This window comes from Phasianus colchicus, chromosome 11 (genome assembly GCF_987193195.1).
Source record: "Phasianus colchicus chromosome 11, bPhaCol1.hap1.1, whole genome shotgun sequence".
Lineage (NCBI taxonomy): Eukaryota > Metazoa > Chordata > Aves > Galliformes > Phasianidae > Phasianus > Phasianus colchicus.
The window spans coordinates 11,971,174-11,992,925 of record NC_143446.1 but is presented as its reverse complement, the minus strand read 5'-3'; the positions used below and the strand labels follow the sequence as shown (position 1 = coordinate 11,992,925).

The window sequence follows — 21,752 nt, the reverse complement described above, 5'->3', positions numbered from 1 at the left end:
GAATTTAAAAGAAATAGCAAGCATCTGCGTCAGTCTCTTCTGAACCTCCCCTAACCCAAAGCAATTTCTGTTGCTATTAATGTGATCTTTCTGTGCGGTTGGAACTTCGGTGTTTCTCAGAGCACTGTAAGTGCGTGTGGTTGGGTGTTTTTCCTCCTCGTTTTTCTCTCTCTGACTGTTCATTACGTTCATTCAGCTTCAGAGAGTCTCCTGAGGCTTCCTAATGTGGAGTGATGTAAGATGCTCTGTGTGTTCTCCCAGGCTCAGAGCATGTTCAGTGCTAAATGGTCCATTGCAGGATCTTGTAGTGTTGCACAGTCCTGTGACTTCTGATGAAGATACTCTTAGAGGCGATTAAATAAGTAATGGTCAAAGTCACAGGAACAAATATCCATCAAGCAGTGGACTAAATCACTAATATTTTGAACAGCTTGTGATCTTCCTTCTGCTGTGCTCCCTGTCTTCTTTGCATAAAAGTGTATTCTGTAAATGTCATCCCAGTCAATTTGGGCCATGTGAAGTTTCCAGCTCCACTCCCACCAAAGTTCTGGGAGGACTTGAAAGTTTGCTCTGGGGAAAGATAACAAGTTCAAAAGCAGCACGGTATTTGTTAGGTACAAGAAAAAGCAGGTGCTAGTATACATATGTGTATAAAGGTAGCTTCCTTGCACCAGATGAATTTTGCTCAAAGGTCAGCCTGTTCTAGAAAAGAAAGATAACCTTTTCTCTGGACTGATGGCTGCCTCTTTAGCTGCATGTTCCCCTCACAAGCCCACATGTTTCCAGTAGGGACCACTGGGAAGCTGTTCCAACATGAACTTTCCTCAGCCCATTCTCTCAGCTCAGTTTTTACACTGAATGGAAATAAGAGAAAGCATTTTCTATGCTCTCTTTACTCCTGGGGAGCAGTATGTGCCAAGAAAACCGAATGGAGTTCATTGGTTTTTTTTTACTCAGTGTTGAAAGGCTTTGTAACACCGCCTATCCCCCAAATTTGCTCCTGTTTCCAGTAGGCACAGTGTTTGGGTCAATAACTCATTCTTAGGTGAGGCTTGTTTAGTAGTGTTTTTAGAGAGCTCTTAGTTCAGGGCATACAAGCAGAAAGTTAATGCCAAAATGTAGAGTGTACAGACTGTTGAAAAACGGATGGTTTAGGTTGGTGCCTCATGGTCTTTTATGACACCTGTATATTTTGATGTCACAATGTGTCTTTTCTGGCTGCCTTTTTTTTTTTTTTTTTTTTTTGATGTGTGTGGCGTGCCCTTTTCCTTCCCCTTGAGAGACTCAGTCTTTTTACTTCAACTGGTTTTAATATACTGCTACCTGAAACAGGAAGCAAGCGTTGTGTTTATGGGTTTTGGCCAGCAACCACAGAGTAAACATCTTTATCCTCTCCTGTTAGGCTGTGCCAGTTTAGCAAATGCCACAAACAGTTCTGGATTGGAAATTCCAACATGCCTTTTCATTTTCTGATGGTAGAAGAGGGATGGGACAGCTCTGCCCAGTTCTCACCACAACCCAATGCAGCTAAACTGTGTAGCAGACCTGTCCTCTCCTACCATTTCCACTGGGACATGGATTAGTGGGCAATATTGGTGGTAGGTGAATGGGTTGGCTTTGATGATCATAGAGACCTTTTCCAACCTTAATGATGCTCTGATTCTCAGTGCAGCAGATATCCTGGGAAGGTTTCTATGGTGGCATGAGTGTAAGTGATTGCTTTGAGCTTTGCCTTAAAACACCCTATGGTGATGTCCACTTCATGCATCCAAAGCAATGTGCTGTTCTCAAATTAGCATCTTCTCCTTATATTTATGGTGCAAATGTAGATTTTTTTTTTTCCCCCTTTCAGATGAGATTTCTTTGCAGGAAAAACATTAATAGCCATGTGAAAAGACTTCTAATTACGAATTTCAGCTCAATTACTAATTAAGTCCATTGTCAGACTGAACAAATTCTTAAAAACAAATTATGGACCAAAATATCTCTTTTGGAAGTGTTTTTTTCTCACTTAGTAATTTTATTGCTTTTGTTTAAGTTATCTGTACATGAAACAGCTGAGTTTGAACCAAAGTAAAGATGTTAGAGCCTTTCAATCCAAGCAAAAACCTCTGGCATTAGGCTGAAACCCAGTTCCCACGCTGAGTGTGGGGTCCCCAGTTCTTAGAACTTCCTGCTAGCACATCCAGCTGTATTCGGGCCCTTCTGAGCTATCCAGGTTTCATTTTCCTAAGGAAACGAGACCTTGTGTCTTGCCCATGAGTTTCCTTCAAAAGTTCCAAGCTCTTGGCCAAATTCAACCAAACGCTGAAGTAGACTCAAACTCATCTGGCTCTACTAAAGAAGCAGCCTTTGTGCTGCTGTGCTCCTCCTGCACCATCTGTGCATACAACCTTGCCTCTATAGGTGATGTCAGTTCCCGGGGGAATGCAGTGCCTATGGATAAGCTGCCTTTTGGATGTGAGATATAGGCTGGTGAATGTAAATGCAGTCTGTATCTCACAGCATGACTGATGGGGACCTGTGTTGTGCTGCAGCTTTGCTGCCTGCTCTGCCGAGCGTCCGAGGGAGGTCACCTCATTGCATCTCCAGTGCAGCAAAGGGAGCAGATGCTGGTCTATTGAAACAATTTCCATGCCAGTGCCGTATGCTCATCCCCAATGTAGGACTAACTGCTTAAGGGTAAAGCAGGGAGCATCCTGCCCTGTCCCCATGTCCCAGCATTGCCCCAATTCCCCACCACTTGCCCAGACCCCAGCAGAGGGCTTGCACGTGTGGTGACGGTTGCTCTGCCCTTCCTAAGAAAGGGTTAAGCTGAGTTTTCAGAAAGCGCTGCAGGCAGGCCATAAGACTGCAGCTTCATGCTCCCTTACGAGCACCCGGCATGTGTTTGGGAGGCAGCGTAATGCTTTGACAGCAGCTTGACATTGCCTTGAAAGGTGCTGGAGGCTCTGCAAGCACTTGCCAAGAGGGGGTGGGGGAGAGGGAAGTGTGTCAGGCAGCGCTGCAGCCGCAGCCTCCTCTGCTGCTGCAACTTGGAGGCTCAGCCGGCAGCCAACTTCTGCAGCTGGCTGTGTGCGCAGCTCTGTGCGTACCTCCGCAGGACCAGCTGCTGCCTTTTCTCTTGTCCCCCCTTTCCCCACGTTTTTTTTTTTTTTTTTTTTTTTAATTCTCCCCCCCCCCCCCTTCCCCATGGAAGCCCCAGAAGGGCTCTTGCTGTGGGCTGGCAGCTCTCTGTGGGATGCTGCCTGCTCCCAACCGGCACAGCACGAGGGGCAATGCCGCCGGGAATGAAGCGCTCTGCATTCGCTGCATCTGCTGGAGTCAGGGCTGGCCGGCTGCCTCCCCTCCAACCAGCTGTTCCCTTTAATCACTGCGCTCCTAACTTTTGCTTTGCAATGCCTGATGGCCACTTGATTCAAGCCAACCACCACGGGATTTTAGGACCATAGCCTTCATTTTCCTATTCCTATACAGAACTGGGGAGCCATGTAAAGACGTTTCTTTCAGAAGGATTGCAACGTTTTTAGAGTTCTTGCAAACTGGACTGTTTGTGGTCCAGAACGATTTCTTTTTCTGTCCCTACGGTGAAGCAAGGAGCAGTGTGTTCTGCAGCCCAGCTCGGCTGCGGGTGGCAGCGAAAAGTGATCCCAGAGCAGTCGGGGTGAGAGCAAGGAGTGCCTGCTGCAGTTAGTTGAATGGTTTGATAGCTAATAGCAGACATGCTTTGTGGACTGAAAAAGGATTTGCAATCAGACTTTGGTGAGTGAGCCTATATGTGTGTGTATGTATATATTTATTTATTTATTTTTTTTTTCCCCTTCTCCGACAGTTTGCTTTTACTTATTCTGATTTCCTTTAACTACCTTAAATACCACTAACAGTTTGAAAGCAGAGGAGGAGGTTTAAAAATCTAAACCTTTGTATCCAAGCTGTGACTTAAGTGCTTTGATTATGAAAATGTGTCTCTGCTTCTCTGGAAAGAATTTCTCCCTGTGACCACTGCGAGCACCCTTCAGGCTGCTTTCTGCCTTCACCACCTTGGGCTGGAGGATCAGCAGACCCAGACTCCAAATACTGCGGAGTCTTTACAACTCTTCTATTTTAGTGAAACCTAATGATAGCTCTTGTCTTTTTCAAGATGAGCATGTGAATGGGCTGAGCATTTAGCAGTGGTAGAAAGAGGGCTGGTGCAGGGAAATAGGAGGTAAGGAACTGCTGAATGTGGTGGGATTGTTGCCATCCCCCCTCCCCCCCCTCCAGTGTAATACACTGCTACGTTTTCTAACAAATAATTTGGCTTAAGCTAGAAATTTGCCTTTTCAATGAGATGCCGATCCCTGTTTTGGAAGCCTGGGTGGGTTGTTTGCTTTTTCTGTGGAATTTAATGTAGCCATTTAACCTCTGCTCAAGAGTGGGTAGATTAGTGTAGAAAGGCACTTCTGCAAGGGGCACAAGAACCAGATCCCGGCCCCAGGCTCTCCAGCATGGATAGGCTCTGTTATTTCCAGCTGGGTGTGATGTTCAGGTACTTTGTTGCATGCTGTAGCTCTGCTTGTTGCAGCTAAATATACTGCATGGAGTTGTTGTTCTGCTCTGCTGCAAGTGTTCCCCTTCTGAAAGCAAAGACAGGGGAGTTGGAAGTACAGAGGTAATTTACAGCGTTGGAAGCATTTTACTTTGCCTGAAGCAGAGTAGGACTGACTTTGCGCTCTCCTTAGTGTACAAATATTCGATGTCCTAAAACACGAACCTAACTCTAGAAAATTGTTTTTCCCCCTCCCCCCCCAAATCTGAGAGGTGAAATAAACCAGTTCAGAGCAGTTCATCCTGGTCGTGTTGCCTAATACTACGGGTGGTGACTGGATGGAATACCCACTTGCTGTAACAGCACAGCAATGAGTAGTCAGGGGGCTGGGGCTTGTTTCAAAGCTGTCCAAGCCGTGGCGATGTGTCCCAGTAGGCAGAAGAAGCCCAAACACGTGACTTAGCAGGACAGGAATGCAGCTGTTCCATGGAAAGATCAAAAACCAGCTTGGCAGGAGTTCCACTGCTCTTGGGGCTGAGCCATAAAGTGGGCCCCAGCTCAGGGGTGGCTGGCACTGGCTGTGCCAGAGGAATCCCAGCTGTGGAGGAGAATCATTAGTCTGATTCCATGTCACTGGAGGCATCTGGTCCTACATTCATGCAAGACTCATGGTCACTGTGTTGCTGCAAATTGAGTGAAGTAATGAGGAATATTTTTGGTCTCAGCCCCAAACTTCGTAACTTACAGAGTTTTCAGCTGCCTGTAGGGTCTGATGTCCTCAGCCCATAGATGGAGCCATCCTCTGCACCTGGCACAGGGCAAAGATGGAGAGAGGGAATGATGGCTGTCTTGTTTTGTGTCTGCCATCCCTCTTTTTCCTTGTGCATAGAAAAAAGCTTTGAGGGGGACTGATTACAGTGCATTCGGTTTGATTTTGGGTTTGATTTTGCTGAGGCTTATTTGAGCTGTCTTGGCTACTCAGCTGATTTCTCAATGTTTTATAGTGTGTTTCCAAAAAAGACACGGTAATCAAATCCTTCTTACAGTTGTAGGACTTCCCTGAAATGCCTTATGGCCTTTCTGAAGTCTGGGGAGAAGTTCTGTATTTTGTTCTAGTAAACTTTGCATTCAGTTAGTCCTTACTGCAGGATCACTGCAGAGTGGGCAGAGCAGTGGAGCCAGCTCAATCTTCTTGCTGCTGCAGGTGACCAGCTGAGTTTCCCATATATAAGTGACAAAGAAGAAATACAGTACATCAATATGTCCTTCTGTGCTTTTCCCTTCTGTGTTTTTTTTTTTTGTTGTTGTTTGTTTTCCCTTCAGAAGATGTGCTTTTAGCATAAGTGATATTGAAGAAGAGCAGTGCAAATTTCCTGTGCTTTCTTACTGGGTTGCAAGCTGCATCCCTTATTTGCAGGATGAAAATGACCAAGGGAAGAGATCTAAGAGATCTTTGCCTCCTCCTGCCTGCTGATTTTTTTCCTGCTCTGTGCTGTGCTTTCCTTGAAATGGCCCCAGATCATCACAACTTCCAAACAGGCACGGGGAGAAATAGAGACAGCGTCTGAAAGGATGGAGAACTGAAGCGTGGAGTTAGACTAAGGAGGAAATCTTTACAGATAAATCTTCTACAAGTAAAGATTTTATCTTTCTTATGAAAGAATTTAGCACAATAGCACTATTTAATATAACTCCTGCTCATCAACCTGTTTACGTCACTTGTCAGCTTTGCCTCAGAGGCAGCAAAAGGAAAGATGAAGAGGAAAAGAAGCTGGGGTGCATGTACCAAGACGGCTCCTGGGGTCTGGAGTTGAATCACAGTGATTTTAATTTCCTTAAGCCGAAATGGATGGAGAGTTAGAGAAGTCTGAGTTCGTCTGGTCTGTTCTCTGCTTTTCTGAGTTGTAGTACCCAAATCTAGGCCCTGCATTCAAGGTGAGGCTCTTTGTAAGATGGGAAAAAAGAAAGGATTTACAGACTTCCTGTGCTATACCCATCTTTCTAGATGCCACTGGGGTGTTTGTAGAATTGTTTCATTTGTGATCCACAGTACCTGAAGAGCCTATTGCAAAACTGTTTTTTTTTTTTTTCATCCTGAATTTGTTAATTTGATTATTCTTGCCCAGTTTTGTTTACTTGAATGCACCTCTGGATTCAACTGGATCATTCCAGTTTCATAGCATCTGATTCATAGAATCATTAAGATTGGAAAGACCTCTAAGATCATGAAGTCCAACCACCCATCTACCACCAATAAAGCCTTCTGAACCATGTTCCTCAGTGCCACATCTTTATGGTTCTTGGACACCTCCAGGATTGGTGACTTTACCACTCCGTGGCAGCCTGTGCCAGTGCTCGACTGTTCTTTCTGAGAAGAAATTCTTTGTAATATCCAACTTATTCAAAAATCTGTTTTCCAGCCTACTTTCAATCCTTCATAACTGGTGCCCATCAGCAAACTTAATAAGAGCAATCTCTCTGCAGTCATCCATGTCATTTTGTGAAAACCTGGAGCCTTTCCAGGCTGGGATTGGCCCCACAGATCTTCATTTAATACATCCGTCCCTTCTGATTGTGAGTAAGTGATGAATTTTCTCAGTGTGTGGTTTTCCAATCAATTTTGTGTACACTTTATAATCATCTATATCCTACTTCCCAAACATGCTTATAAAAATAGCATGTGAAACCGTGTCAGAAGCATTTCTAAAATTGAGATATAAGAACTTGCATTTTCTGCCTACCCAGAAATGATGCTCTGTTATAGAAGGAAGTTGAGTGGGCTTACTGTTGGCTTATTTGTGGTAGATCCAGGATTGTGGTTAGTCGTCCTTCTTTTCTTTCAGCACCTCACACATAGATGGTCCATTCTGGGAACTGAAGATAAGGTGATAAATTTGTCATTCTCCTGTTCCCACTCTAATATTGCTTCTATTTCATTTTATGTTATGCTTTCCCAAGTTGAACGCTCCATCTTGCTCCTTTGCTGTCCTGTGATATCCTACCCATCCTCCATGAGACCTGAAGAATACCTGCTGATGGCACAGGACTTTGGTGTCCAGGACTCTGAAGTTTTTTTGGCTATGTGAGATACTGGTCCGTAGTGTCAGCTGAGCACATGCTTGTTAGGCTTTCTCTCCATCGCTAATTATTGGAGTTCACATGTACCTCTCTGCCAACTGGCTGAAGCAAATCTCATTGCATTCAGGCCTCAAGTGACCATAGTACGATACTGACTTTATGTGCTGTGTTATACCTGGCTTCTGGCTTTTTGTCCACGTTTGTTACTCTTTATAATGTATGTTCTACTTTGTTAATCCACGTAAGCCAAGGATAGCCAAACTGCCAAAGAGTTTTTGTGTGTTGAGGCATGCAGGATTTGATTTTTGGGTTGGCCTCTTCTCTTAGGTAACACCGATAGGACAGGAGGTAATGGCCTTAAGTTGCACTAGAGAAGATTCAGGTTGGATGTTAGGAAAACTTTCTTCTCAGAGAGAGTGGTTGGGCACCAGCACAGGCTGCCCAAGGGGGTGGTGGAGTCACTGTCCTTGGAGGTGTTCAACAACTGTGGAGATGTGGCACTGAGGGATGTGGTTATGGGCACGGTGGGGGTGGGTTGGCGTTGGACTTAGTGATCTTAGCAGTCCTGACCAACCCTAATGATTCTGTGATGCTATGATTTATTTTGAAAATCAGTGTTAAAATTGATACTTAAGATATGGTTTCCATCCTTATGTAGACAATATGAAATTTTGCTTGGAAGGTCAGAAGAAGGTGTTGGGCAACTTGGAGGGGAAGGTGCCTTTATTTTTATGTTTATGCATGAGAGGGTGTTGCAAACAATGGGAAAGAAGTAATAATCAGAAAGACGTGTTGTTGGAGAACGGAAGGAGAGAAAGTAGAGCTAAAATAAATACTTAGCAATGTTCATCAATTGACAATTGAGTGCTACCAGGCATAAGAACATTTAAGGCTCTTTTCAGCTGTCAGTTCAGCTACTGCATAATTTTCAGCATGTGAGTAATCCCATCAGGGTGTGCATGGTCTTAAGCCGTGATAGGATAGGACCCCCAGGTCATTGTATGGCTGTCTGTTCGAGGTGGCAGAGTGCTGTTTAAAGACGAGCATGCTTACGTGGGAGTTAGGAAATTCTGGTTCTGTGACAGCCTGACTGCCAGTCTGCTTCTGATTTTTTTTTTTTTTTTTTTAATATTATTATTCTGTTCATAACAAGAAAAATTACTAACCAAGCTTGATGTTCTCAGCTGCCAAATGTATTAATCTCTGGATTTTCAAATCAGTCTGGTAACTTCAGAGACATGTAAAATCAGACAGGGTGTTATGTGAATTTCCATTCCCAGCAGTTCTCCTTCCATTCCAAACAATTGCTGTACCCCAGTTTTTTATTTCAATGAAAGTATTTTTTGTTTTTCTTTGGCCGTGTGTTTTTGTTGAAGGATCTGATAATTACATGCTTGGAGATGATGGCTTTTCAAAAGCATCTTTTCTAGCAATTTTCAACTGGAGATGTGGATAAAAATATCTTTTTTTTTTTTTTTAAATCAGAAATGTTTTCAGTAATGTGTAATTATGAGCTCTGCCTTCATTCAGTTCATCCTGGAAGAATTTGCTTCACAGGGAAATTCGTTTCCTCGCTGCTGTAGATGCCAACATAGTTGGCAGCTGCAGGTTTTTGTGGGGAGGAGGTGAAAAAAAGGCCCAGGAATTGCTGTGAAGTAAATTGGTCCCAACACCTGGAAACCATAAAAGAATGGGGAATATATATAGATATACGTTTTTGTTAAATCAGTGTTAGACTGCTCAGCATAGCAGTCCCAAAATGGCCTTTAAAGCTATTTAGCATAGCCAACTTATGAAGAGATGATCCCACTTAATTGTGCCTCAGTTGCTCTGTTTCTTGTTGTGCAAGTTCATGAAATGATGTTGGAAAGATGGGAGGAGCTGTGGTTTTCACCCCAGCAGTTCTTTAGCTTCTGATCTCAGTGTGTAACGAGCGCTCACTTGGTGCGTCCTAACGGAGCTATAAGCTAAGAGCTGGTAATGTTGGGGAGAGTTCCTTTGGCATTAGGGTGAGAAGGGCTGTGGAGCAGTTGTGAAATGAATAAAAATATGCTGAGAGGCAGGAACTTGTGCCATTAAGAGTAAGATCTGGCTCCTTGCTGCTCTGGTGTATGAATGAAAATGGGATTTGGTGGACCAGCTTCATTGCATCCTCCTCCTTCCTAAAGGATGGGAGTCGTTCTCTGGTCCTGTGCCTGCTGCTGTTTTGAGGACTGAGCACTGTCATCCTCAGCCTCTGAGCCAGCCGATGTGCTCAGTTTTTTGAGTAACTTCCTGCCAGGTTCTGCTCCTTCTGCAGCACCCTACTGATGCCATGTGAGCAGCCTGCTCCAGCAGGGCCCACCTGCCCTGGGGATCTTCTGCCATAGCACTCTGTGATGGTGCAACTCCATCAGCTGTTTTTCCCAGCCAGATCACCAAGCTAGCTTGTGGCCCTGCTTCTCTTTGAGCAACCACCTGTGTGACCGTACAAGTGTTGGATGTCTGAGTCAAACCTTCGATTCATGAACAACGTTGTGCTGCAGCTCCAGAGGAGCAGACCCAGCAGTATGACTCTGCTATGCCTCTGCTACCAGTGGAGATCCCTTCTGGTCCCACTGTCACCACGCTGGCAGATCCGAACAGCATAATGACCGCAGCAGATGGCACAGCCTGAAGTCTGAGGGATGTGGCCTGTTCCTGCCCCAGTGATTTATAGGGGATAATTTCTTTGTGGAATGCATTCCCGTTTGGATAGGATTAACCTCTTGGCATAGGAAGAATGTACACATTTTATTTCATTCGATGTTTATTTTTATAATGTAATGCATTTCCCATGTCACCCAGTGCTCCCTGTGTCTCAGTCCCATACCTTACACTCAGGTGAGCTCTGGACCCTGCTGTTGTTGGGGGATGAATGCTCCCCTCGCAGAGCCTGGGAAGAAGGTGCTTTCTGCTCTTTCTAACTGTCCCTTTATCTTTCAGCAGCCAACTCGAGCACTACCATGAGCAATATAATAGGCAATTAGCTCCTAGCAGATTTATGTGCCGCTGCATTTTATAAGCAAACAATCGTGTCTGTTTAATCATTAAATGGATCTGCTGCATCCAGTGTTCACGGAGCTGATCTTTTCTCTCTCTTCTCCCTGTGCCCCTGCTCTGCTTTCTTGCACCCGTTTTACACCAGTGTGGAGGAGGAGCAGTGAGGAGCTGGGCTGGTAATGGTGCAGTGCCCATCCAGTGCTGGGCAGTGATTGATGCAGCATATCCCCAGCTCCATGGGGGTTTGGGAAGCAATCAGGTTTTGTATTTCTGGTTAATTTTAGAAATACCTGCACACACTGCTCTTCTACCCGTCCATTACACACTCGACAGAACCTGCTGGTTTTAATTTTTATTAGCACAAGTGCCTTGTTGAATCAGAATTAAGTGCGTATTTGGGAAGCATAATGTGAAGCATTACACTTAATGGTCTGTGTTCCTGACGTGAGTCTCCTCTATCCCCAGTACTAAAAACCATACAGTTATGCTTCAATTTTTCCCGAGCTCACTGCCACTTCCTACCCTCCGTAAGCTGTAGGAATCCCTGCGAGCATTTTGGAGGATGGCAGAGCCCTGCTTGCTGCAATACATTCTGATTTGCACTGGGATTTCCCACGCCTTTTGGGAATTTCTTTGCTGGTTGTAGCTGAGACTGTGTTCTCCCAATGACTTCTGCTTCCTATACAGTGTGAAGCAACAGCAAATCAAACAACTGTTTGCATGGAGGTAGCTGCACAAAACGGCGTGCATTAGTAACTGCTGGAGTGTTGTCTTAACTATCTTTTGCTCCAGATGATGTCTTCCATTATGGTGGTGCTGTGATGATTTCTGGGGAGCAAGGGGAGCGAGAAGAGGGCAGAAAGGAAGCAGGGTTTGCAAGAAGTGAGATTTAATGGGCAGTTCAGGTAAATTTTTAACAGCTGGTTTGATGGGATCAGACCACACCATTTCCAACATCAAATAACTTTGGGCTTTGAAACGTTCTTATTTCGTCATCTTGTACTGCTGAATCTGATGTTGCCTGGCCCTTTGATTTCTCTCTTTCCCTTTCTCTCCTTTCACTTTAAGCAAGCCCCTTGCTTAGACTTTCTTTAGTCTTTTAACTGTAAGCTTCTTCCATCTCTCACTGCGAATCCTCCTGACACAGCTGAGGATAAAAGCAGCCCAGACGCGTACATGGGCCATTGCATAATGGATGGTTTGTGTGTCAGAGTCTAAAATCTACATATGTTTAGATCAATTCTGAAGTGGGTACATCTGTATATATTCATATATAATGGCTTTTACCACATGAATGAATAATCCAACACCCACGACTTGATATTTATTTTTTTTGAAGCACTGCTACTTAGCTAAACACGGAGGGGAGAATCACATTTATGGGAATTAAGTCTTAGTAAGGTTTAGCAGAGCTTCATGGATAAGCTGGAAATGAGTCTAAATGGGGTGCCGGAAATCTTTCTTTTAAAACAGTTAATGCTGTCTGGTACTTCTTCCTTATTTCTTGACTCCCACTGGTTTTTAAACACTTTGCTTCGGAATGCAGTACAAATCCAGGATAAAGCACCTTATTTTCAACCTACTGTGTCTTCTCCTAAGCAGCAGTCAGTCCTCCTGGAAGAGGAACCCAGCCATCACGACCTGGGAGCGTTGTCTTATTGCAGTGCAGAAGCAAATCTGGCTGTGAGATATTTTGGTGCGCTGATCCAAGGTGATGGAGCTGGAGGTGTCCCTGTTCATTGCAGGGCAGTTGGACTGGATGGCCTTTAAGGGTCTCTCCCAACTCAAATGATTCTATGATTTAAGATGTAGGCCACCCCTGCTTAAAAGAAGGAGTGCACGCCCAGCTGTAGGCTGCAGTGAGCCAGGGTTACTTGATTCACCAGGCTGTGAATTCTGTGATTGTTCATTGCTCCTTTTGGAGCCATAGCCTTACTGCGATTCTAAGATCAGTGCAGTAGCAAAAGAGGTCGCAGACAGCTTTGGTATTTGCTTCTCTTCTGACTTTTTCATGCTAGTGTTGATGGGGTCCTTTAGGTTTTGTCTGTATCTGTTTTCTCAGTTCACCCGCAGATCCCTTGCTCATGCTTTTATTAGATGTTACTGCACTGAAGTGCATCTTGTGCCTTTTTTGCCCATTGTTGGGTTTTGTGGTTTTACCTTTTTCTTTCTTTTTCTTTTTCTTTTTTATTTTTTTGCTTTGTTTTCTTCTCTTGTGATTTGCACGGGTTTTCTACTTGAAGCTGTTGTCTCCTCGATGCCGGAGCTGCTGTTGTCAAACTGCTGTTGCTCCCAGAGATTAGCACAGAAGGAGGTTTTTCACTGGTAGGAAGGGTTTTTCCTCAACTCATCACTGTCTAAGGAATTGTGTTTTCTGGAAGGTTTCCTTAAGACTGGCTTACCACTCCTAGCCGATCCCCGTGCTGCACGCTGTAAGTTTAGCACAGATGCTGATGTGCTCTTAGGAGTACTTACTTTACACGGGTAACGTGGGCTCTCCTGGAAGTGCTGTAGGAGTAAAACAAAAAACCATATTACAGCTTCAGTGAGTGTCTCTTCAGAAGGGATTACCTGGCTGAGTGATGGCACAGTGCCTTGTTGCCACCTCGTCCTCCTGATGTGTCCTCATTCTTCAAGTGGGGGTGGGAACTCTTGCTCTGAGCTGGCCAGAATCGCAGGCATATTTTGTTATGGGTGAAAATGACCTTTCTCTGAACTGTACTTTTTCTTTTCAGCCAACCTTAGCCCAAATTACATCTTTTCCTATTTTTTTTCCTTAAGACTGGGTTGTTTTGCGCCAAAATGAGCCATTCACAGTCCATTATCACCCCCTGCATAATGCAGGTCAAAGAGCTTAGTCCAATTACTGTGAATCATGCTCCAAATCCCCTGTCAATGGTGCAAAATGATTTTTAGAAAGATTCCCATTTGTCACAATAAGAATCACAGTGACACAATGTCCAGAAGGTTAATCCTTCTCCTGGGGTAGGAGGGGAGGGCGCACATGTTCCCACACCTAGGCTGAATCTCTGCAGCTTTCCTCCCCACTTCTTGGCTCTCCTATCTCTCCATTAATGATTCATGTGCTCAGATTGGATGTTAGGAAGGATTTCTTCTCAGAAATAGTGGTGATGCACTGGCACAGGCTGCCCGGCGAGGTGGTGGAGTCACTGTCCCTGAAAGTGTTCAAGAAAAGGGTAGATGTGGTACTTAGGGATAGTGGGTGGTAGGTGAACAGTTGGACTCGATGATCTTAGAGGTCTTTTCCAACCTTAACGATTCCATGATTCTATAAATCAGATTGCTTTCTCCCCTTCTCTTCAATGCAGTGCTGCCTTGAGCTTCTGATGCATCCTTGGAGGATGGAAGCCAACGGGTACCACTTTTAATGCAGAGACCATAGGGACCAAACTGGAGTTTGTAAAAGCAAAGTAGGTTAAAGAATTTATTGTCAGCATCACTGCAGAAATGATCTGTTCCAAAAGGGCTAACCAGGTGTTGGGATTGATTGGTTTTGTTCCTTAAGAGATTTTTTTGTTGCTCAGAAACAAAGCAAAACATTTTGTATTATGGACATGTATAATTTTTTTTTTTCTTTTTTTTTTTTTTTGCTTTAACCCTTGAGGTATTGAAAGTAAAAGCCTACCTGTCTGAGTGTACCACAGACAAACCTTGTTGTGATGTTTTGTCATTAAAACAATCACTTTTTGACTAACTCAGGCTTTTAAACAAGCAGGGAATAGTGGCCGCTAGGTTTAAGTGGCACCAGTTATTTGAGTGCTATGGTTTAATAAACTGTCAGTTTTTAATTTCATCTGCTTAAAAAGCCACAATAGAGCTGTCTTTTTTATTTGATTTCACTCCACAGTTATTTAGCATGGCATTTGTTGCTTAAAATAAAGAAAGTCCCCAGGGTTTGGATTCAGCAGGCTGGATTCAGCAGGTTCTTATCCAGCTCCATATTGAAGAGAAGTTTGGGAGCTTGGTTGGAGTTAATAGGGAGAACTGTGTTCCCTTGTCAGTTAGGATTTACTGCTGCCTGCTGCCCAGATTAATAAACGCCGTTGTATCCAGGAGGCATTCTTCCTTGGGAATGGCTTTAGACATTATTGGTTGTTTCTCACCATATTACAATGGCTCACTTGGATAATTTTCATGAGAGATCAGTCTGCAAATGTATCTGATTCAGCTTTGATTTTTACTTTTGAAAGGTGGTTTCTTTAGATAACACAATCTGTATATCAGCAATATTTCATCTTCCTAGTTCATTGCTGGACCCTTCCCAGTACAGTCTGCACTGCTTAACAAAAGAAATTGCAAAATTGACTGGAAAATGTATCTTTAATAACAGCATTTCAAGCACTGGAGCTGTTGAGAAATAATAATCTCATTGAGTTGGTTTCTGCACTATTCTTGTCCCTCATGAACAAAATTACTGCATATATTGTGTGTGTGCACGTGCAGATGTGACCTGCAAGGATTTGAGGAAGTGTGCAGTCTGTGTGCCTCCATTTTGCTCATAAATACAAACGGATGAAGCTGTCTATAAGAATGCCTAGGAGAGCGGGAGGGGCTGCAGGAAGGGAAGTTCCTCCCTCCTTTTCTCTATTTTTATTCTTTAACACTAGAAATTCAAATCTTGCTGGGGGAGTGTGTAAGAAAAGCGAAGTGGAAAGGGCTCACTGAGTGAAATGGACCTTTTGGGTATGGGCGTTTTGGGGGTGCTTTGGAAGAGATGCACCGAGGAGATGTTCTGGTTTTGTACGGGAAATGCTGTTTGTGCTGAAGGCCCAACCTGTCTGTCCTTCAAGTAGTGGTTGAAAAGCTGATGTAATGCAGAAAGCATAACCTCATCAGAACAGGGAAAGAGGTGTCCTTGATATTTTTAAATCAGAGGAAGAAAAGCAACCCTGGGATGTTTAAGAACAACAGTATAATTTCCTTCATGAGCAGAGGACCAAATAAACCATATTTTTCAATTTTGCATTCATCACCCCTTATTCTTTTCACTACCATGCAAAAGAAAGGGGGTGGTGAGGCTAAAGCTGTTTACACAGCAATTCTCTTTGCTTTGCCAAGAGCGTGACTTTGAGTCTTTTCTACCCAAAATAGTTGTGAGAAAGGTTACAAGACTAAAATCCTCTTTCTAGCTGCTCTCCGTCCCCACACTAAAGGATATTGGCCACTGGGTTCCAGAGACACAAAAGCACAGTAGGTGAATGGATGGACAGACAGTTAGTTTTCATAGAGAAACAAGACAAAAATCACTTCTTGAAGATTTCTTTCCCTTCCTTTCTCAGTATAGTTTGAGTGGAAACTAACAACTGCTTACAGGTCCACCACTGTGTGCTCCCTGAGGTTTGCTGATTAGATAAAGTTAGTCTGTGAGGGCTTCCGAGGCAGGAATGGGAGGCACACGATGCACTGTCACAGTGTCTCTGATATATAACAGCAGGACAATAATGGCAGGTTGGGTGCAGGTTCTTAAATTGCCTCATTTCACTTTTTGCCTTTTTTTTTTAATGGAATGCTATGTATTTAAAAAAAGGAGTACTACATCTCAGCATTGCAAGGCAGGTCCAGCATTCATTCTTATCAGATGGGACTTGAATCAGACTTTGGGCAGTTTTTAATATCCTGTGAAAGCTGATATTAGTTAAATCTCTCTGAATTCTGGCTTCACTGCAGAGCCAACTGAGCACGTACACTAATTATATCTTCTACTGATTTACTAAATGTTTAAATTCCATCCTTTTCTCTGAAAGCAGGAATCTTCTCAGGCTGGATGGGGCTGTGAGCAAACCTGGTCTAGTGGGAGGTGGCCCTGCCTATAGCAGCAGGATTGGAACTGGGTGACCTTAAAGGTCCCTTCCAACCCAAACCATTCTGTCATTCCTACATCAGTGTCTTGTGCAGGGTTTGCAGGGGAGAAGAAAGACACCCTGCCATATAACAGAGGCATCCTCTAGCCCATGCCTTGGTCTCACAAAGGCTACTGATATGCACATGATTACGTACATAATTTCTGGCTGAAAACAGTTGCTTGAAACAAATTGTTCCTTTAAAAGTAATTTTGTTTTTTTATTAAAAAAAGAAAAAAAATGGAGGAACAAAGCATGTAGTTTTTTGTTGAACAATAGGCTATTGTATCTTTTATAAATCTGTTTCCTGTGAATACAGCAGCAGGTGGTAATGAAATTATACGTGCCTTAGAAGAGTTAGTAGATAAATGAACACAGGCTTTAAGAAGGGCGATGCTGAGGGTGTGGGAAGAAGAAATCCATTCTGTGTGTAGTAGGGAGGGTGAATTCAGACATACAACTTTCTCCTGAAATAACCTTGACATCTGGACAAGTTCTTCCCAGCTTGGATGGGAGCAGCACAGGAGGGTGGAGAAGATGCCACAGCAACCTCTGCTTTGGCACCATTCTATTCCAGGGAAGGGAATGAAGCATGGTTGCAGTGGGGCTGGTGCAGGTACTGGTGCTTTTTTATAGCACTTTAGGGACGTGTACCAGAAATAGGTGGGAAAATGGGAGAGAAAAAAGTAATCTTCAGGGTGAGGATGTAGTAACTGTGCTTGCTTGAACTGGAATACGGCACAGCTATCCTCTTTGGCTTTGCTTTCAGAAAATTTGTGATAAGGGAAGTCAAAGAAAAAACGTTTCCCCAAGCCCTCGTTTGTCTTCTGTGTAACTGGTGGATGTGTGCTGTAAGGACACTTATTGCCAGTGAAGGGAAAATTACGAGGCCATTCATAGCAACAGGCAGCCTCTGCCATTTGTGCCACATGTATTGGTACATAGATTTATGAAATTAAGGAGGGGCAGCTCCCAAAATAACTCGGTCTATTTCAGTCTGAGCTCACTGATAAGGAAACTTTTTGGATAATGATCCTGGTACAGAAAAGAGGAAAAGCATTCCAAGCTCCTGCTGGATCTGGGCAGCTGGTCTGGGAGTTACATTGCTGACTGAGGTGGGGATGAGATCTGGGATGGGCACTGGGTTTTTCACCTGTACTCTCAAATCCTGGAGAATAAAGAATCACAGTATCATAGAATCATTAAGGTTGGATAAGACCACTAAGATCATCCAGTTTAGCAGTCAACCCATGCCCACCATGTCCATAACAGTGTCCCGCAGTGCCACATCTCCGTGGTTCTTGAACACTTCCAGGGATGGTGACTCCCCTCTCTGGATAGCCTGTGCCAGTGAATCACCACTCTTCGTGAGAAAAATATTTTCCAAATATCCAACCTGAAAGTTCAGGGTCTTTTAAAATATAGGGTTTATTCATTTATTTATTTTGGAAGCAGTCAGCAAAATGGCCATTGTCATAAAAATAAATTTGTGCTGCAGAACCCCAAAGCAAAAGTGATTTCTTTTCCCATGTTTTTAAGCACTTTACAGAATCATGGCTTGCCTTGCCCTGCCAGTACAGATTTAGTGTGTCTGTTGCTGTACACTTGGACTGGTTTTATGTAGGGCAGAATCATGAACTCTGGCTCCGTTTTTGCAGTGCTCTAGGAAATGCAGCCTGGAGATTGCCAACAGATTTTTTTAACCATTTATTTGGGATCTTTCTGTTTGTTTTCTTTAACTTTGCTGATTCTGATGCAAAGTTGGAGCGCTGTGTTCCTAGAGAGGGAATGGTACTGAAGAGTATGCAATGCCATGTGGAGTGCTGGGTCACGAGAGGTGACTGGCTTTTTGTTGCTGTCCTCCAGCATCAGTGGTTCAGCCCCTGTCTGGGCTGTAGCACGAGTGAAATCTCATTTTGAGATTCAGAATGGAGTTCATGATATGTCTTCCTCCATTCTCCAGCTAGTAATATGGTAACTTACAAAGTCTTCCAAAGCTATCAGAGGCAGGTCGTCTTAAAGGTAATTAAGTGCCTGAAGTAGATGGTTATAATCTAGTTTTGAAGAACCCATGCCATGGAGACCAGGCCCAGTGTCTGCAGCTGGGGTTGTCCTAACCCATGCTCTGCTCCTTATTTAATTGCAGGCAGATTTCTCCTCTGATTTACAGAAGTAACTCTTCTCAAAATGGATCAAATCACACTCAATTTTGGTCCTTTGGGTTCCTGTTTCCAACCTTGAGCTTCTATGCTAGCAAAAAATACTGTCTTGCGTTAGCATGAACAGCATTTGGTTCTTAACACTGGTTTAGTATTCATTTCTCTAAATAGGGAGTGCAATTACCGTATGGCTAAAAAACTGTTTCCAACTGTCTTTTTTTCCATTAAACAAATGGGAGGCTTTACCTCTTGGTCTTCCCACAAGATTAATGCACTTTCTCTACAGGAACTGTCTTAAGACGATGCAGGAGCCTGAATGCTTGCAGACAGCAAGCTTAATTGTCACAGAATCTTATTTAGCCAATGACGATTTTCATTAAAAGGTGATCTCTGTTAATAACATAGACTAATAACTTCTCTAAATGAAAAAAACACCTTTCTTTCCCTCCTGCAGGCAGGGATAATGAACTCTTAAATCAGTGCTCTTTCTGAGGAAGCTTTTTATTTTGTTGCAGAGGTTGGCTTCAGATCTGACTGATGCCAGAGGTTCCTGATGCCTGTTCTCACATCCCATGGGGGATGTAACTGTGAAAAGTCGTGGTGTTTTGGAGAGCAGTTTGGCTGCTGGATGCTACTGGGAATTTGCCCAGGACTTCCCCACTGGCTGCATACCACACAGGACAGGGTTGGAGGAGCATTTCAGAAAGGCAGCAAGTCAGCCTTCACTGGCTTGGGCAAGAGATTGTAGAATCATAGAATCATTAAGTTGGAAAAGACCACTAAGATCACCAAGTCCAACCCCAGCCCACCCCCACCATGCCCACAACCACATCCCTCAGTGCTGCATCTCCATGGCTCTTAATCACCTCCAGGGATGGTGATCCACCACTCCCTGTGCAGCCTGTGCCACTCCATCGTCACTCTTTGTGAGAAGAAATTGTTCCTGATATCCATCCTGAACCTCCCCTGGCATTTCAGAAAGCCATTACATCTTGTCCTATGATGGATCAAACTGCTTTGGAAGATCAGGAATTCCTCTTACAGGAAAACTGTGAATTTTCTATGAGTTAGGATTGATTTAATTAATTTTGTAGTTGAGCCTTGCAAATCAGCCATCTGGCTGCTGGATGATCAATGGTCTAATAAGTATCTTGGTCAGAGGAGAGACTCGTAAGGCAGAAGGTATGAGTGGGAAAGTAAGCTCAAACTTCTATGAGACCTAAGAGAATCCTCAGCAGGGGCAGCCATGGGAAATGGGGAAATCAAGTTCTTGTCTTTTCTATTAATCAACTCTTCTTCGTCAGTGTTTGTGATGTACGCTCCTACTCTGAAACACTTGCTGCAGGGAAGAAGAGCTCATGGCTGGATGTGTATAGAGAAGAACAAGGAACACTTCTCTCCCTGCTGGTGGTGTGGTGCTGAAATAGCAAAAAATGTTTTCGAAGAATTTATAGCAGCTTTTTTGTACTGCCACAAATTCCCATGGGATAACTGTGCAGAAAGCATTGCATGCTCAGTGTTATTGAGAGTTTAATGTACTTGGTGAGCTTTTCTGAAAGATCTGGAGCTGGCAATAACACTGCTGCTTGAAAATCACTAATTACAGAATATTTTCTTCAGAGAAATTTGGGCCTGCTGTGTGTGAGAGGAAAAGCTTGAAAAATATACTTCTGATGACTCCAGCATGGGTAGCTTGCAAAAGGAACTACATAGGCTTAAGAGAAAAGTTCCTTTCCAAATTGAGGGAGTGAAAGAGATTCATGAATTTTCAGTGCTTGGGCTGGCACTCCTTTTGGTCTGACTGAGCGTCAGGCTACCAGCCTTCCCCCAGCTGGGTGCTGTGCCAGGCAGGAGAAAGGACTGAGAGAGAGCAAAAAGAGCTGGATTTCTTATTTTAAAAAACAAAATAACCTCCTACCTCCTCTCTAACGCGTCTCCATTAATACCAGCTTGAGTGGCAGAGCAGGAAACTGGCTGAAAATGAACAAAGAGCCACGCGGCAGGGATGCTAATGCAAGCAAATGCCAATTCACACTTCAGCATGCGTCGTGTGGCAGCTTCCCTTCCTGTTCAAACATTTTAGCTAGATAATGAGTTGAAAAAAACCCAACATTTTTAGCATAATCAACCACGTTTTCAAGGGAGAAGAAATAGAAGAAGGGGAACTGTGGTGCTAATTATTTGCTGTTGCTTTGGCTGCAGCACTGTGTGGGGGGCTCAGTGCTAATTGCACACAGTGGCTACAGATCAGGCTATGGGTGTTGGCTGCTGGGAGGAGCTGGTAACTCATCACCAACCTAAATGGCAGTCAGGGCATGTCCTGAAACAGCTGTTGGGAGGGCAACTTAGCCAAATGGGATTTCATATCAATAGTGATTGGGGTTGCAGTAGGGAAACGGAGCTCTGGAGAGTGCTGGTAGCTGTCTGGTCCAGGGCAGTGTGGTGATGGGAAGCAGATGGCTGGCTGCTTTGCTTTGCCAGCAGATTATGGAGTTTGCTTCAGATCATCTTCCATGGCTCCCTGGGAGTTCTGAGTTCCCACCTGCAGCAGAGTATTGCCTCAAGCATGTTACCTGGGTAGAGTTGGCAGTGATGCTCTTGAATGGAAAGTAGCTGCGTGCTGGGGTGGTCCTTGTCATCGTTAGTGTCCTGTGTGACCAAAGGCAGGCTGTTGCCTGGGGCTCCCTGTAGTACATCCCAGTGAATTTCGCAAGCACATCTGCAGGCTCACCTTCCAGAAACATCTCATGCTGATATCCTGGGCTACCATTTTGAGGTCCCTCCTCCAACACCTCCTCCATCTGAGAAAGCAATGAAAGGAGGTTATGGCTGCTGGGCTGGCCAATGTGGATCGGGAACTGCTGGACCAGCATTGCCCTGATGCTCCCCTTGGAAATGCCTGCTTTGTGCTCCCGAGGTGTCCTTGTCTTCTGCCTGCAGGTGTGCAAGAGATAAGATGGCAGAGAGAGAGAAAGGCTGGATGTAGGGAAAACTTGCTGGAGAGAGAAATTAAGATGGACATGGCCAATATGGATAGACAATGAAAGTTCTGGAACTTTACCTCTGCTGAAGGGGAGATGGCAGGTGGCTTTGCGTTGTTTTTAA

The 21,752-nt window shown here is 44.1% G+C and overlaps 1 protein-coding gene across 10 annotated transcripts in view; it reads left to right on the top strand.

The window, feature by feature from the left end:
* GRIP2 (glutamate receptor interacting protein 2) overlaps positions 1 to 21,752 on the top strand; it is a 248,274-nt gene that overhangs the window by 176,364 nt on the left and 50,158 nt on the right. The window contains exon 1 of one of the 10 annotated variants that reach the window (XM_090148249.1): positions 3,207 to 3,762. The exons of the other annotated variants lie outside the window; for them this stretch is intronic. Within the exon in view, the coding sequence (XP_090004375.1) occupies positions 3,723 to 3,762 (40 nt within the window). The 5' untranslated portion in view covers positions 3,207 to 3,722. Of the gene's footprint in view, positions 1 to 3,206; positions 3,763 to 21,752 lie in introns of those variants that run through there. 10 annotated transcript variants of the gene reach the window in all.